This window comes from Nerophis lumbriciformis, linkage group LG18 (genome assembly GCF_033978685.3).
Source record: "Nerophis lumbriciformis linkage group LG18, RoL_Nlum_v2.1, whole genome shotgun sequence".
NCBI lineage: Eukaryota > Metazoa > Chordata > Actinopteri > Syngnathiformes > Syngnathidae > Nerophis > Nerophis lumbriciformis.
The window spans coordinates 44,314,462-44,331,832 of NC_084565.2; the positions used below are offsets into that span (position 1 = coordinate 44,314,462).

The 17,371-nt window shown below is 43.9% G+C and overlaps 1 protein-coding gene across 3 annotated transcripts in view; it reads right to left on the bottom strand.

The window, feature by feature from the left end:
- Positions 1 to 17,371, bottom strand: part of eps15l1a (epidermal growth factor receptor pathway substrate 15-like 1a) — a 126,394-nt gene that overhangs the window by 66,022 nt on the left and 43,001 nt on the right. For 2 of the 3 annotated variants that reach the window (XM_061978441.1, XM_061978438.1), the window contains 6 exons: positions 12,215 to 12,457; positions 11,995 to 12,152; positions 11,737 to 11,893; positions 9,693 to 9,755; positions 5,204 to 5,289; positions 4,786 to 4,818 (listed from right to left, as the gene is read on the bottom strand). In XM_061978441.1, the coding sequence (XP_061834425.1) occupies positions 4,786 to 4,818; positions 5,204 to 5,289; positions 9,693 to 9,755; positions 11,737 to 11,893; positions 11,995 to 12,152; positions 12,215 to 12,457 (740 nt within the window). The remainder of the gene's footprint in view (positions 1 to 4,785; positions 4,819 to 5,203; positions 5,290 to 9,692; positions 9,756 to 11,736; positions 11,894 to 11,994; positions 12,153 to 12,214; positions 12,458 to 17,371) is intronic. The other variant, XM_061978442.1, reaches the window with a different exon arrangement.

Below are 17,371 nucleotides of genomic sequence, written 5' to 3' on the forward strand. Positions count from 1 at the left end.
TAGTCCTGCCAATAGCATGGAATTACAATTCAAATGTAGTTTTTTTGTAAGCCTTTCAAAAGAATTCAAAATATGAAAAATTTATGAAAATTCATTGAAGCCATCAGACACTTGAAAAGTGGCACATCACATCTCTAATGTAATCATTTGAACTTTTCAACAGAAATAGCACTGCAAAAATATTAAGGACATACTTCTGTATTTTGGTAGTTATGCTGTCAACATTTAACAAGATTTCTTCAACTTGGACTTGAAAGCATAAATAGTATAAACACTTTTAACAGTATGTCGTGCTGTGAAATACAGCCGACAGGATTGCGCACCAAACACGAAGCAAGGCCAAAGCGCATGCGGTGCAGGAGAACAAAGGACTTCTTTCATTTAAGGTTTGTGATAAACCATCAAACTCATTCGTTAAAAGGACTCTATAGTAATATAAAGCGAATTTTTCTGGACATTATCATGCAAGAAAAGTTTATTTTTGGGACCGCGATCACCGCGTAATGATTTTTAAAGGTTGCATTACAAACATTTAACTGTCCCATGTGATCATACCAGTGCGATTGGAAGTCCATGCTCAATTATTGCCTCCGTAAATAAAACTTCGGCATTTATCACATCCAAAGAATCTGTTTGGGCGACGAAAAACGTTGAAAGTTTTCCACTTGTATCGCTAGCAACGGCATTAGACTTGTGTTTTTTTGTCCCAACGTGGTCTTTTACATCGCTAATTCCTCCGTGTCCGATCGAAAAATCTTGTCTGCACACGGTGCAATTCGCGTAGTTTTCACCCTTTTTTTTTTTAAATTAATGAAAAACCGTATTTTTTATCACTGCAACCGTAACCCGGAATAGGTTGATGAAAACCGTACGAATTACGGGAAAACCAGAGTAGTTGGCAGGTATGATATTGTGAAACAAAAGGCCAGATAATGTCTTACCTTATACATACACCATAATAATACTCCTATGTTGAAGCACAGTACAATCCATCAAGCGGTGTGGCTTCATAGCTTACCAAAGTCCTACTAAAACATTTTGATAGATTTTTGAGAGCCATGTTTAATGTTCTATATTTTCAATGGAACATATAAAATGTTGGGTGTTTTTTTTACTTGAGTTATATTGCAGTCTACACCAGTGTTTTTCAACCACTGCGCTACGGCACACTAGTGTGCCGTGAGATACAGTTTGCTGTGCCGTGGGAGATGATCTAATTTCACCTATTTGGGTTAAAAATATTTTTTGCAAAGCAGTAATTATAGTGTGCAAATGATGTGTTGTTGTTGAGTGTCGGTGCTGTCTAGAGCTGGGCAGAGTAACCGCGTAATACTCTTCCATATCAGTAGGTGGCAGCAGGTAGCTAATTGCTTTGTAGATGTCAGAAACAGCGGGAGGCAGCATGCAGGTAAAAAGGTGTCTAATGCTTAAACCAAAAATAAACAAAAGGTAAGTGCCGCTAAGAAAAGGCATTGAAGCTTAGGGAAGGCTATGCAGAACAAAACTAAAAATGAACTGGCTACAAAGTAAACAAAAACAGAATGCTGGACGACAGCAAAGACTTACTGTGGAGCGAAGACAAAGTACATCCGAACATGACGTGACAATCAACAATGTCCCCACAAAGGAGGATAAAAACAACTGAAATATTCTTGATTGCAAAAACAAAGTAGATGCGGGAAATATCGCTCAAAGGAAGACATGAAACTGCTACAGGAAAATACCAAAAAAAAAGAGAAAAGGCCACCAAAATAGGAGCGCAAGACAAGAAGTAAAACATTACACACAGGAAAACAGCAAAAAAGTCTGAATAAGTCAGGGTGTGATGTGACAGGTGGTGACAGTACACCTACTTTGAGACAAGTCATATCCAATAATTGCGCCAACGACTTTTTACTGTCAGCCAAGTTTCGTTTTTAATGATTTCTGCTGGTGGTGTGCCTCCGGATTTTTTCAACGCAAAAAAACGTGCTTTGGCTCAAAAAAGGTATGAAAAACACTGGTCTACACGTATGTCTTATGTGTGACTGCCATCTACTGGTCACACTTATCATTTCACCATGTACCAAATAAAATAGCTTCAAGGTCGGTAAGTACAACCGACAAATTTCCGTACATTAGGCGCACCGGGTTATAAGGTGCACCGTCGAGTTTTTGAGAAAATGAAAGGATTTTAAGTGCGCCTTATAGACCGAAAAATACGGTATGTATGTAGAGACCATACTTGCCAACCCTCCCGGATTTTCCGGGAGACTCCCGAAATTCAGCGCCTCTCCCGAAAACCTCCCGGAACAAATTTTCTCCCGAAAAACTCCCGAAATTCAGGCGGAGCTGGAGGCCATGCGGACCTGAGTGACGTGTTGACAGCCTGTTCACACGTCCGCTTTCCCACAATATAAACAGCTAATGATCGAGGGCGAGTTCTTGGTTTCTTATGTGGGTTTATTGTTAGGCAGTTTCATTAACGTCCTCCCAGCGCGGCAACAACACACAACAACAGCAGTCAAGTTTTCGTCCACCGTAAAGCAGTTCGTCTGCCGTAAACAGCAATGTTGTGACACTTTTAAACAGGACAATACTGCCATCTACTGTACATGCATATGTGACCCACCCATAATGTGTCACATTTTTGTGTTGATTTATTTATTTTATTTTGTGGTTTGAATTCGTTTTTAGAGCTGTCATTACAGATTTATCAGTATTCACATTGGTCAGTAGGGGGCAGTAGGGCGTTTCTTCCCAACTGAATGCTATCACCTGCAGACCGGAAGTGTCTTGTCATTCTGATGAGCGCGACCAGTCTGTGAACAATTGAAACGTCCTGTGTGCTTTTTCCTCCTGTATAACAGGTTAGTTTTGGTGAATCAACTCACTGAATAATATCCATGTGATCTTTATAAGTTTAAGTACACATTCTGATGGTGGAGCCTAACTCTAAAGTGATTGTGAGTTTGTATTTGTGAATGAATCCAGTGCACAGCTGCAGTAATCAGTACAAAAAGGCGACGTGAGTGCGCAATGTTTATATAGGAACTTCTGATCCTAATTCAGACTCCCAAATTAGAGCTCCCGTTTTCTTATTGATTTTATAATGTATATTTGTATAATGTGTGTGTTCTGAAATAGTGACAGAGAACAGAACAAGGATGGACAATTCAACCCTTAACTCAACAATGAGTAGATGAGTGTTATGTGTGTGTATATGTATAAATAAATGAACACTGAAATTCAAGTATTTATTTTATTTATTTGTATATATATATATATATATATATATATATATATATATATACCGTACATATATGTAATAAAATATATATACCGTATTTTCCGCACCATAAGCCGCCCTGGGTTATAAGCCGCGCCTTCAATGAACGGCATATTTCAAAACTTTGTCCACCTATAAGCCGCCCCGTGTTATAAGCCGCATCTAACTGCGCTAAAGGAATGTCAAAAAAACAGTCAGATAGGTCAGTCAAACTTTAATAATATATTAAAAACCAGCGTGATGTGGGCGCGCATGGAGTCGTATATCAACATGGACGGAGCTGCGTGAAAAAAGCCACCCGGCCTCTTCGCGTAAACTTCCCTTAACCACTCGCTCATCTTTTCTTCATCCATCCATCCCTTCGAGTTAGCTTTTATGATGACGCCGGCTGGAAAGGTCTCTTTTGGCAAGGTCTTCCTTTTGAATATCACCATGGGTGGAAGTTTCTGGCCATTAGCATGGCAAGCTAGAACCACAGTGAAGGATGACTTCTCATTCCCTGTGGTGCGAATATTCACCGTACGTGCTCCCGTTGTATCCACAGTGCGGTTCACAGGAATATCAAAAGTCAGTGGAACCTCGTCCATGTTGATAATGTTCTCTGGCCGGATCTTTTTTTCAGCTATCTTGTTTTTACAATATGCACGGAAAGTAGCCAGCTTTTCTTGAAAGTCTTTAGGCAGTTGCTGTGAAATAGTAGTCCGTGTGCGGATGGAGAGATTGCGTCTTTTCATGAACCGGATCCCTGTCGCTTAGTAGGAGCCATTTTGTGGTCTTTACAGATGTAAACACACAAAGGAAATGAAACGTAATATCCGCGCGCTTCTTCTTCTTCTACGGGGGTGGGTGGTTGCTTACAGTAGAAGAAGAAGCGCTTCCTCTTCTATGGGGGCGGGTGCTTACCTTGGCGGTTGCTTGCGTAGAAGAAGAAGCACTTCCTCTTCTACGGGGAAAAAAGATGGCGGCTGTTTACCGTAGTTGCGAGACCGAAACTTTATGAAAATGAATCTTAATATTAATCCATATATAAAGCGCACCGGGTTATAAGGCGCACTGTCAGCTTTTGAGTAAATTTGTGGTTTTTAGGTGCGGCTAATAGTGCGGAAAATACGGTATATAGCTAGAATTCACTGAAAGTCATTTCTTATATATATATATATATATATATATATCTTAACCACGCCCCCCAACCCCCAACCCCCACCTCCCGAAATCGGAGGTCTCAAGGTTGGCAAGTATGGTAGAGACATACTGTAATAACTTGAAGTAAATAATGACGATTAAAAAACAATTACAAACAAAAAATAAATAAATAACTAAAAGCTTATCGTTTTCATATTTGCATAGTATGTGTGTATTATTATTGTTGTAAATACACATCTTTATATATCTAGAGAGGCTGGTCCTAATTAAGTAGGCATTTTTCGGAGGTCTCAAGAAGGTAAGAAATACAAGAATGTGTGTGTGAGTGTGTAAAAAATGCCAGTCCAGGTTCAGTGGGTGACTTGTGCGATTACCTGATAGTATTCCACTGGGTAAAGGCAAGAGTGCTGACGCAGCAGATGGAGAGAATAAGTGATGAGCAAACAAAATACACACACACATTGAAGTACGTGTGTGTGTGTGTGTGTGTGTGTGTGTGAGAGAGAGAGTGGGTAGTGGGAGATGAACGCACGTGAGGTAGGAGGCAGCATGATGAGGGAAAGTATTCGGGCTTCTCTACTAACTTGATTGCTTTAAAAAAAAAAATCATGTGACTGTTACTGTCATGCTCATCCTGTTTGTTTTCTTTCTTTTACGTTCACTTTTGCATTAAAAGTGAATGAATGACGTGGGCGGAGAGATGGGGTTGGTTGTTCTGGGTGGTGTTAATAAGGACTGATCGAGGTCACGGCCTGGAATGGAACATTCCATCCGTGACCACGGCGGGCTCACCTCTGCAGCTGGGCGATCTCCTGGCTGATGTCGTCCAGCTCCTTGATGCCCGTGAAGTCGCCTGAACCCACCGAGCTGGAACTGTCCTGGGTGGGGAGACACCAGACACAACTTGTCAGGGAGGGCGCCAGCAGCTCCGTGAGGGCCGATGGAAGGAAAGTGGAGGGAAAGGCCGCCGGTCCATAGAAAGGAAGAGCACAGAGGATTGAAGATGAGGAACACTTGAGAGGGGGAGACCAAACAGATGCCTTGGAGAATATTAACAAATAGAACCTAATTCAACGACTCATTGAGCTGTGTCCCAATAGAGGGGCTTCATCCTTTCAAGGCTGCCTCCGCTCCCGAGGTCTATGACAGCAAACCTCAACCTAGTTGTTTGGAAAAGCTAAGAACCAGAGGGACTGGACTTCTACTTTCACTTCTGTCACGTCCGGCGCGTTATATACAGTACAGCATACTTGCCAACCTTGAGACCTACGATTTCGGGAGGTGGGGGGTGGGGAGGGGGGCGTGGTTAAGATGGGAGGAGTATATTTACAGCTAGAATTCACCAAGTCAAGTATTTCATATATATATATATATACCGTATTTTCCGCACTATAAGGCGCACCTAAAAACCACAAATTTGCTCAAAAGCTGACAGTGCGCCTTATAACCCGGTGCGCTTTATTACGATTCATTTTCATAAAGTTTCGATCTCGCAACTTCGGTAAACAGCCGCCATCTTTTTTCCCGGTAGAACAGGAAGCGCTTCTTCTTCTACGCAAGCAACCGCCAAGGAAAGCACCCGCCCCCATAGAACAGGAAGCGCTTCTTCTTCTACTGTAAGCAACCACCCGCCCCCGGAAGAAGAAGAAAAAACGCGCGGATATCACCGTACGTTTCATTTCCTGTTTACATCTGTAAAGACCACAAAATGGCTCCTACTAAGCGATCCGGTTCATAAAAAGACGCAATCTCTCCATCCGCACACGGATTACTACCGTATTTCACAGCAACTGATATTCCTGTGAACCGCACTGTGGAACGGGAGCACGTACGGTGAATATTCGCACCACAGGGAATGAGAAGTCATCCTTCACTGTGGTTCTAGCTTGCCATGCTAATGGCCAGAAACTTCCACCCATGGTGATATTCAAAAGGAAGACCTTGCCAAAAGAGACCTTTCCAGCCGGCGTCATCATAAAAGCTAACTCGAAGGGATGGATGGATGAAGAAAAGATGAGCGAGTGGTTAAGGGAAGTTTACGCGAAGAGGCCGGGTGGCTTTTTTCACACAGCTCCGAAGGCGAACACACCTTCACTAAGACGGGCAGACAGCGCCGGACGACATACGCCAACATTTGCCAGTGGATCGTAAATGCCTGGGCAGATATTGCGGTCACAACTGTGGTCCGAGCTTTCCGGAAGGCAGGATTCACAGAACTACTGGACAACAACAGCGACACTGACTCCGATGACTTCGACGAGACGGAACCGGCCATTTTGGATCCCACGCTTGCGCAACTTTTCAATTCGGACACCGAAGACGAAGAATTCGAAGGATTTACGAATGAAGAATAACTTCAGAAGGTGAGCGCTATGTTTATTTTGTGTGTTGTGACATTAACGTTCGAGCAACATTATGTTGCTATTGCTCTACACCATTTTGAATTTTACTATGTTTGTGATTGCACATTTGCGTACATTTTGGGACAGAGTTGTTAGAACGCTGGTTTTCAATATATTATTAAAGTTTGACTGAACTATCTGACTGTTTTTTTGACATTCCCTTTAGCGCAGCGTAGGCGCGGCTTATAATCCGGGGCGGCTTATTGGTGGACAAAGTTATGAAATATGTAATTCATTGAAGGTGCGGCTAATAATCCGGTGCGCCTTATAGTGCGGAAAATACGGTATATATATATATATATATATATATATATATATATATATATATAGGAAATACTCAAGTATTTCATATATATGTATATAAATATACTCAAGTATTTCATATATATATATATATATATATATATATATATATATGAAATACTTGACTTTCAGTGAATTCTAGCTATATATATATATTTATTTTATTTTATATATATATATATATATATATATATATATATATATATATATATATATATATATATATATATATATATATATATATATTAGAGATGCGCGGATAGGCAATTATTTCATCCGCAACCGCATCAGAAAGTCGTCAACCATCCGCAATCCACCCGATCTAACGTTTGATCAGAACCGCATCCGCTCGCCATCCGCCCGCACCCGCCCGTTGTTATATATCTAATATAGACGATGCAAGGCATTAGTGAGGTTATAAAGCTTTTGCCTGTTAAAGAAAGGAGACTGATCCAATGCAGCACAGACATTCGCGTGCCACGCTGTCACGACCCAGACGCACACCAGTGCGCAATCATATGGGACCCGCGCTGAGCGCACCTCCAAGCGCGTCTCGCTGCCGGCGACGGCCGGGTATATGGGCCCGACGCTCCAGCGCCATCCATTTTCAGGGCTAGTTGATTCGGCAGGTGGGTTGTTACACACTCCTTAGCAGGTTCCGACTTACATGGCCACCGTCCTGCTGTCTATATCAACCAGGGTGAGCCCCACCCCTTTCGTGAGCGCACTGCGCGCGGAGTGACCCCTGTTACGCGCCCCCGGCAACAGGGGTGGCGGGCAGGTAAGCTGCACGGCCGGAGCGCGCGGAGTGACCCCTGTTACGAGCCCCCGGCCACGGGGGTGGCGGGCAGGTAAGCTGCTTACCTGCTGCGCGTGACGCCGGCCGCGGCGAAGGCGGACGAGGCGGGGTGTCGGTGCGGTGGGCGCGGTGGTGACCCTGGACGTGCGTCGGGCCCTTCTCGCGGATCGCCTCAGCTACGGCTCCCGGTGGGGCCCTCTCGGGGGAAGGGGCCTCGGTCCCGGACCCCGGCGAGGCGTCCCTTCTCCGCTCCGTAAAAGTGTCCATCTCTTTTTTTTTTCTTCTTCTTCTGTTGTGGCATATGCTGCAGGTGCCTGCTCGTTTTTCGTATGTGGGTAACAACATTTAACTATGTATATATATTTACCAATTGGTTTAACTGCCACCCGCCTGAATCTATTTAAAATCTAATTTTTTTTTATTTCAATCACCCGACCCGACCCGCGGATAAAATTTAATTTTTTTTAATTTCGTCCGCCCGATCCGCGGATAATCCGCGGACTCCGCGGTTGTGCCCGCAAACCGCGCATCTCTAATATATATATATATATATATATAGTATAGCAGTTGTGCACTGCACTCTCTAAAAGCCCTAGATGTTATTGTCACATATGCATGTACAGAAGATGGCAGTATTGTCCTGTTTAAGAGTGTCACAACATTGCTGTTTACGGCAGACAAACTGCTTTACGATAGACGAAAACGTGACTGCTTTTGTTGTGTGTTGTTACCGCGCTGGGAGGACGTTAATGAAACTGCCTAACAATAAACACACATAAGAAACCAAGAACTTGCCCTCCATCATTCTACAGTTATAACGTCATTGGGCAGGCACGCTGTTTATATTGTGGGAAAGCGGACGTGAAAACAGGCTGGCCGCTGTCCACACGTCACTCAGGTCCGCCTGAATTTCGGGAGATTTTCGGGAGAAAATTTGTCCCGGGAGGTTTTCGGGAGAGGCGCTGAATTTCGGGAGTCTCCCATGAAAATCCGGGAGAGTTGGCAAGTATGCAATACAGGCCAAAAGTTAGGACACACCTTCTCCTCATTCAATGTGTTTTCTTCAATTTCATGACTATTTACATTGTCGATTGTCACATCAAAACTATGAGTAAACACATGTGGAGTTATGTACTTAACAAACAAAAAAGGTGAAATAACTGAAAACATGTTTTATATTCTAGTTTCTTCAAAATAGCCACCCTTTGCACACTCTTGGCATTCTCTCCATGAGCGTCAAGCGCACCTGTGAAGTGAAAACCATTTAAGGTGACGACCTTAAAAAGGGTTTTCGGGATCGGGGGGTGTATATTGTAGCGTCCCGGAAGAGTTAGTGCTGCAAGGGATTCTGGGTATTTGCCCTAAAACAGTGGTAAAGGTAAGAGTGGAAACAACCCTGAAGGGTGCAGACTCTCAGCTGGGACACAGCTACCTCCTGCTTGATTACTTTCCTCCGCAGACGTTGAATTTTCTCTTGGTCGGGGTGAGACGCATCCGCTGTTGCGCCGCCTGACACATTTACAGTACACGAGCATGCATTTGTTGGCGCGTAAAAGTGGCTAATGTGACCTCGGTCATTTGCGACGCAAAGGCATGTTCTTCAGAAATGCTTTCTGGCGATTTGGAGTGAAAGCATTTCGAAGCGGTCCAATGTTACCTACCCACAACTTGAACATTATGGCCTAGGAGGATGAGGGAAGAGCAGAAGAGTTAGCAGCTGGGACGTCGGTCAAGCTCGCTGCAGCACATTCCTACAGCTCCGAGAAGACGCACTTACCCTCCTCATCTCCGACAGCGCCGCTATTTCGGACCCCACTGGCGTCAAGTACCCCGACATGCTCTGCAGCACAAAGAAAACAACTGTGATTATCATCAATTCAGGCTCAGCACATTCACATACTTGCCAACCTTGAGACCTCCGATTTCGGGAGGTGGGGGGGTGAGGGTGGGGGGCGTGGTCGGGGGTGGGGCGTGGTTAATATATATATATATATATATATATATATATATATATATAAGAAATACTTGACTTTCAGTGAATTCTAGCTATAAATATATATATATTTTATTACATATATATGTATATATATATATAAATAAATAAAAGAAATACTTGAATTTCAGTGTTCATTTATTTACACATATACACACACATAACACTCATCTACTCATTGTTGAGTTAAGGGTTGAATTGTCCATCCTTGTTCTATTTTCTGTCACTATTTCAGAGCACACACATTATACAAATATACATTATCAAATCAATAAGAAAACGGGAGCTCTAATTTGGGAGTCTGAATTAGGATCAGAAGTTCCTATATAAACATTGCGCACTCACGTCGCCTTTTTGTATTGATTACTGCAGCTGTGCATTCACAAATACAAACTACAACTCACAAACACTTTAGAGTTAGGCTCCACCATCAGAATGTGTACTTAAACTTATAAAGAGCACATGGATATTATTCAGTGAGTTGATTCACCAAAACTAACCTGTTATACATGAAGAAAAAGCACACAGGACGTTTCAATTGTTCACAGACTGGTCGCGCTCATCAGAATGACAAGACACTTCCGGTCTGCAGGTGATAGCATTCAATTGGGAAGAAACGCCCTACTGCCCCCTACTGATCAATGTGAATACTGATAAATGTGGAATGACAGCTCCAAAAACGAATTCAAACCACAAAATAAAATAAATAAATCAACACAAAAATGTGACACATTATGGGTGGGTCACATATGCATGTACAGTAGATGGCAGTATTGTCCTGTTTAAAAGTGTCACAACATTGCTGTTTACGGCAGACCAACTGCTTTACGGGGGACGAAAACTTGACTGCTGTTGTTGTGTGTTGTTACCGCGCTGGGAGGACGTTAATGAAACTGCCTAACAATAAACACACATAAGAAACCAAGAACTCGCCCTCCATCATTAGCTGTTTATATTGTGGGAAAGCGGACGCGAGAACAGGCTGTCAACACGTCACTCAGGTCCGCATGGAGCTGGAGGGGCGTGGCCTCCAGCTCCGCCTGAATTTCGGGAGAAAATTTGTCCCGGGAGGTTTTCGGGAGAGGCGCTGAATTTCGGGAGTCTCCCGGAAAATCCGGGAGGGTTGGCAAGTATGCTTAAGACTGTAATCCATGGAAGTATTATTGTGGCAAAACAATTTGCAAATGCATATCTCAATCTGTATATGTCATCCAACAATCTGTGGGACTATGGTGTGATTTGCGTGTCTGTGTTGAGACCTGTGTGTGTGTGTGTGTGTGTGTGTGTGTGTGTGTGTGTGTGTGTGTGTGTGTGTGTGTGTGTGTGTGTGTGTGTGTGTGTGTAAAAACAGCCTGTATGGCTGTGTTGGGATTTGCGTGTCTGTGTTGAAATCTGTGTGTCTGTGTTTAGATTTGTGTGTTTGTGTAAAAATAATTTGTGCGGCAGTGGTGTGATTTGTATGTCTGTGTTAAGATTTGTGTGTTTGTGTAAAAACAATCTGTATGGCAGTGGTGTGATTTGTATGTCTGTGTTTAGATTTGTGTGTTTGTGTAAAAACAGCCTGTACGGCTGTGTTGGGATTTGCATGTCTGTGTTGATATCTGTGTTTCTGTGTTTAGATGTGTGTGTGTGTGTGTGTGTGTGTGTTTGGATGTGTGTGTGTGTGTGTGTGTGTGTGTGTGTGTGTGTGTGTGTGTGTGTGTGTGTGTGTGTGTGTGTGTGTGTGTGTGTGTGTAAATCTGTGGGATAATCTAGTCCAGATTTGAGAAGTTAAAGTAGAGTTGTTTTTAATCCAGAGTAGGCATAGACTAAGGTGTGATGAACCTACTGGGACTGGAGTTCCTCTCTCAGAAGGTGGGATCATGTCGGCCGTCAGAGTCTGAGGGGGGTCCAAACCCTTGCTGACCTTCAGCTGGATGAGATGCATGGCGAGGGAGAACTGCTCCCTGGTCAACTTGCCCATCTGTCTGGTGTCGGCCAGAGCCCTGCGGGAGGAGATTGACAATCTTCATCGTCACCAACCTGACATGGGACGTCCTACATGTCCATCAATAAAGATGGCTACCAGCGAGCTCAGCGAACCTACCAAATGTGTGCGAGGACGCCCTGGGAGAGTCCAGACTGCATGAAGATCTCCTTCACCTCCAGTCCGCTCACAAAACCATCCAGGTCGGCGTCCGTTTTCAGGAAGATGTCGTCATAGCGACCGCGGTCTGGCACCGGGACCACCCAGTTGAGGGAGTGCTGAACGTAGGAGAGAATGGAGATGGTGCGTGGGGACGGTTAGACGGGTTTGAGTCTGTTACCTGTCCAGACTTGAGGGAGTGTTTGGGGGACAGGCTGCCCGTGCTGTTCAGGGAGTTCATGCTCCCGTGTGACGGCGTGGAGCGCAGGGAGTCTTTGGGTGGCGGGGGGCTGGCGGGTAGAGAGGGTGCGCCGCCGCCCACCGAGCCCAGGCTCCTTTTCCTCTTGGACAAAGGGATGAGGGTGGAGGGCAGGTGGACCGGGACTGGCTCCTTCTCCAGGGCCCGGTACACCAGGTGCATGGCCTGCAAGACCCAGACACAGACACAGAACCGGTGCTATTACTATTGGGGCGGTATAGCTCGGTTGGTAGAGCGGTCGTGCCAATTGAACAAGGCAGTAGATTATACAAGCTTGGACAGAAAGTTAATAATGACACCAATTTTTTTTTTTTATGGAATTGTTTAGTACTGTTTTACCATTTGTTTACTGTAAGAAGTATTTATACTGTTTATACTTTCAATGAACAAATTGAAGTCTTGTGAAAGGTTGACAGGATAACTGGCATTAACTGTCAAAATAATTTCAAACTATTGAAGTTAGCTTACAGAATAAACATGTCAATCAACCCATATGATTTTTGCTGTAATATTTTTGTTTTGAAAAGTCACTGTGACTGATAGAAAAGTGATGGTTTTAGCAACATTTTAACCTGTCTGAATGCTAATAATCATTTTGCGTCGGGGGGCGAAGCCCTGAACCCTCCACCAGGACTTTGTCCTGGACCTACCGGGGCCTGCGGCCCTTGGACCCTGGCTACTAGGTTTTTCTGATTTCAAAAGTTGGCAGGTATGGTGAGGTTATAAAGCTTTTGCCTGTTAAAGAAAGGAGACTGATCCAATGCAGCACAGACTTTCGCGTGCCACGCTGTCACGACCCAGACGCACACCAGTGCGCAATCATATGGGAGCCGCGCTGAGCGCACCTCCAAGCGCTTCTCGCTGCCGGCGACGGCCGGGTATGGGCCCGACGCTCCAGCGCCATCCATTTTCAGGGCTAGTTGATTCGGCAGGTGGGTTGTTACACACTCCTTAGCGGGTTCCGACTTCCATGGCCACCGTCCTGCTGTCTATATCAACCAGGGTGAGCCCCACCCCTTTCGTGAGCGCTCTGCGCGCGGAGTGACTCCTGTTACGCGCCCCCGGCAACAGGGGTGGCGGGCAGGTAAGCTGCGCGGGCGGAGCGCGCGGAGTGACCCCTGTTACGAGCCCCCGGCCACGGGGGTGGCGGGCAGGTAAGCTGCTTACCTGCTGCGCGTGGCGCCGGCCGCGGCGAAGGCGGACGAGGCGGGGTGTCGGTGCGGTGGGCGCGGTGGTGACCCTGGACGTGCGTCGGGCCCTTCTCGCGGATCGCCTCAGCTACGGCTCCCAGTGGGGCCCTCTCGGGGGAAGGGGCCTCGGTCCCGGACCCCGGCGAGGCGTCCCTTCTCCGCTCCGTAAAAGTGTCCATCTCTTTTCTTTTTTTTTCTTCTGTTGTGGCATATGCTGCAGGTGCCTGCTCGTTTTTCGTATGTGGGTAACAACATTTAACTATGTATATATATTTACCAATTGGTTTAACTGCCACCCGCCTGAATCTATTTAAAATCTAATTTTTTTTTATTTCAATCGCCCGACCCGACCCGCGGATAAAATCTAATTTTTTTTAATTTCATCCGCCCGATCCGCGGATAATCCACGGACTCCGCGGTTGTGCCCGCAAACCGCGCATCTCTAATGCATGCATACATATACCGTTTTTTAAATTCATTATTAATATAACCTTGTCAGCTTTTTGTCATTTCATGATGCCTTTATCTCGATGTTGACCTTCTGATAGAGGGAAGTATTTTTTTGTATTATTTATTTTTTAAGTTATGTAGATGTAGATCAGGGGTCGGCAACCCGCGGCTCTTTGATCACTCTGATGCGGCTCAGCAGCTTACTTGCCGAACCCCCCAATTTTCCCGTGAGACTTCCGGATTTCAGTGCCTCTCGCAAAAAACTCCCGGGATTAATATTCACCGATTTTCACCCTTACGGCTATAATAAGGGCGTGCCATGATGGTACAACATTTGGCGCCCTCTACAATCTGTATTAACAGCGTGCCAGCCCAACACTTGTTATACAATACACATCTTCTGCTTGCACACGTACGTGACAGCAAGGCATACTTGGTCAACAGCCACACAGGTTACACTGACGGTGGCCATATAAAACAACTTTAACACTCTTACTAATAATGCGCCACACTTTGAACCGAAACCAAACAAGAATGACAAACACATTTCGGGAGAACATCTGCACCGTAACACAACATAAACACAACAGGACAAATACCCAGAATCCCATGCAGTCCTGACTCTTCCGGGCTACATTATCAATCAATCAATCAATCAATGTTTATTTATATAGCCCTAAATCACAAGTGTCTCAAAGGGCTGCACAAGCCACAACGACATCCTCGGTACAGAGCCCACATAAGGGCAAGGAAAAACTCACCCCAGTGGGACGTCGATGTGAATGACTATGAGAAACCTTGGAGAGGACCGCATATGTGGGTAACCCCCCCCCTCTAGGGAGACCGAATGCAATGGATGTCGAGTGGGTCTAACATAATATTGTGAGAGTACAGTCCATAGTGGATTCAGCATAACAGTAAGAGTCCAGTCCACAGTGGGGTCAGCAGGAAACCATCCCGAGCGGAGACGGGTCAGCAGCGCAGAGATGTTCCCAACCGGTTCATTTATTATTTGTGTAAGACCACAGCTATCAATTATAGTCTGGAGCGCCATGCACTGAGGGTCCGATGGGGTATTCATATGGATATTAAAGTCCCCCATTATGATTATATTGTCGGCGTGCGTCACTAAATCAGCAACGAACTCTGAAAATTCACTGATGAAGTCCGAATTGGGTCCTGGGGGGGCGGTAGATAACAGCCAGGTGGAGAGGCAGCGGTGTGACAAACCTCATAGTAAGCACCTCAAACGAGTTATATTTATTATTTAGGTTCGGGGTAAGATTAAAGTTTTTGTTGTGTACGAGTGCGACCCCCCCACCCCTTTTAATGGGACGGGCAATATGCGCTCCAGCATAGCCAGGAGGAGACGCCTCACCCAGCGCAAAGAAATCGTCTGGTTTGAGCCAGGTCTCGGCGAGACCAATGACGTCAAGATTATTGTCTCTAATGACCTCATTAACTAATAACGTTTTGGAAGATAATGATCTTATGTTTAAGAAGCCCATATTATAGGTAGTGGGCTGTTTTGAGGAGTTTTTGTTGAAATTATCCGTAGTAGCAATATTAATAATGTTGTGTTTATTATGTGTAGTGCAATTTAAATAATTTCGACCATATCTAGGAATTGATATCAACCCCGCCCTCTGTGCGTCGGTTGAGGTGGGCGGGGTTTGGTAGCGGGGGTGTATAATGTATCCCGGAAGAGTTAGGGCTGCATGGGATTCTGGGTATTTGTCCTGTTGTGTTTATGTTGTGTTACGGTGCAGATGTTCTCCCGAAATTTGTTTGTCATTCTTGTTTGGTGTAGGTTCACAGTGTGGCGCATTATTAGTAAGAGTGTTAAAGTTTTTTTTTTTTTATACCGCCACCGTCGGTGTGACCTGTGTGGTTGTTGACCAAGTATGCCTTGCTGTCACCTACGTGAGCAAGCGGAAGCCCCATACAACGTGCGGCTGATCAGGCACGCTTGCTGTAGTGCAGCGTTTCTCAAAGTGTGGGGCGCGCCCCACTGGTGGGGAATAGAGACATGACAGGTGGGGCGCGAGGAACGGGAGGAAATTTCACTTTAAATTTTTTTATTTATTATTATATTCTTAGATAATTTTTTTTACTATGCTTTCATTTTCTATACACACTGTAAATCACTTTGTGATTCTGTCTGTGAAATCCGCTATATAAATAAATGGAAATTACCGGTACTTATTTTTACTGTAGGCTTTATATTTCTCGGTACGAGCGAAAGTTTGACAGACATAGCAACGGTAACTAATGGGGGTGGGGCTAAACGGAACAAACTTTGGCGCGGATGGGTAGCAGGCTAATGTGTGGACCACAATTACACAAATATATACATTTGTGACTCGCACCTCAACGGTCGTCGAGCCAGAGCCAGCGCCTGCAGAGAAACAAAAATGTGACGGGCACACACTGTGTCATTCACCGGGAAGCACTCGCGTCAAGGCAGCTCAGCCCCGAACTCAATGAGGTTTTAACAGATGTTGTGAGCGCGGTAAATTTGATCAAAACACGACCACTGAAAGTGCGACTGTTCTCTGCACTGTGTGAGGAAATGGGAGCTGATCATACAGCCGTGCTGTTTCACAGTGAAGCAAGGTGGCTCTCCCGGGGAAAAGTGCTGTCACTTGCCCTGTCTTGCCAAATGCATAGCTCCTCCTTTTTTTTTTTTTGCAAAGATTGCAAAGTGGCACTTTTATTGTATTTATTATTGAACTTGATGCAAGTTATTTGATTTATTATTGAACTTGATGCAAGTTATAACACTCTTTTTTATTTATTATTGAACTTGATGGAAGTTATAACACTTTTGTTTTATTTATTATTGAACTTGATGCAAGTTATAACACTTTTTTTGATTTATTATTGAACTTGATGCAAGTTATAACACGTTTTTTGATTTATTATTGAACTTTATGCAAGTTATTTGATTTATTATTGAACTTGATGCAAGTTATAATACGTTTTTTGATTTATTATTGAACTTGATGCAAGTTATAACACTTTTTTTTATTTATTATTGAACTTGATGCAAGTTATAACTTTTTTTTATTTATTATTGAACTTTATGCAAGTTATTTGATTTATTATTGAACTTGATGCAAGTTATAACACTTTTTTGATTTATTATTGAACTTGATGCAAGTTATAACACTTTTATTTGATTTATTATTGAACTTGATGCAAGTTATAACACTTTTTTGATTTATTATTGAACTTGATGCAAGTTATAACACTTTTTTTGATTTATTATTGAACTTGATGCAAGTTATAACACTTTTTTGATTTATTATTGAACTTGATGCAAGTTATAACACTTTTTTTGATTTATTATTGAACTTGATGCAAGTTATAAAGTTAAAGTTAAAGTACCAATGATTGTCACACACACACTAGGTGTGGCGAGATTAATCTCTGCATT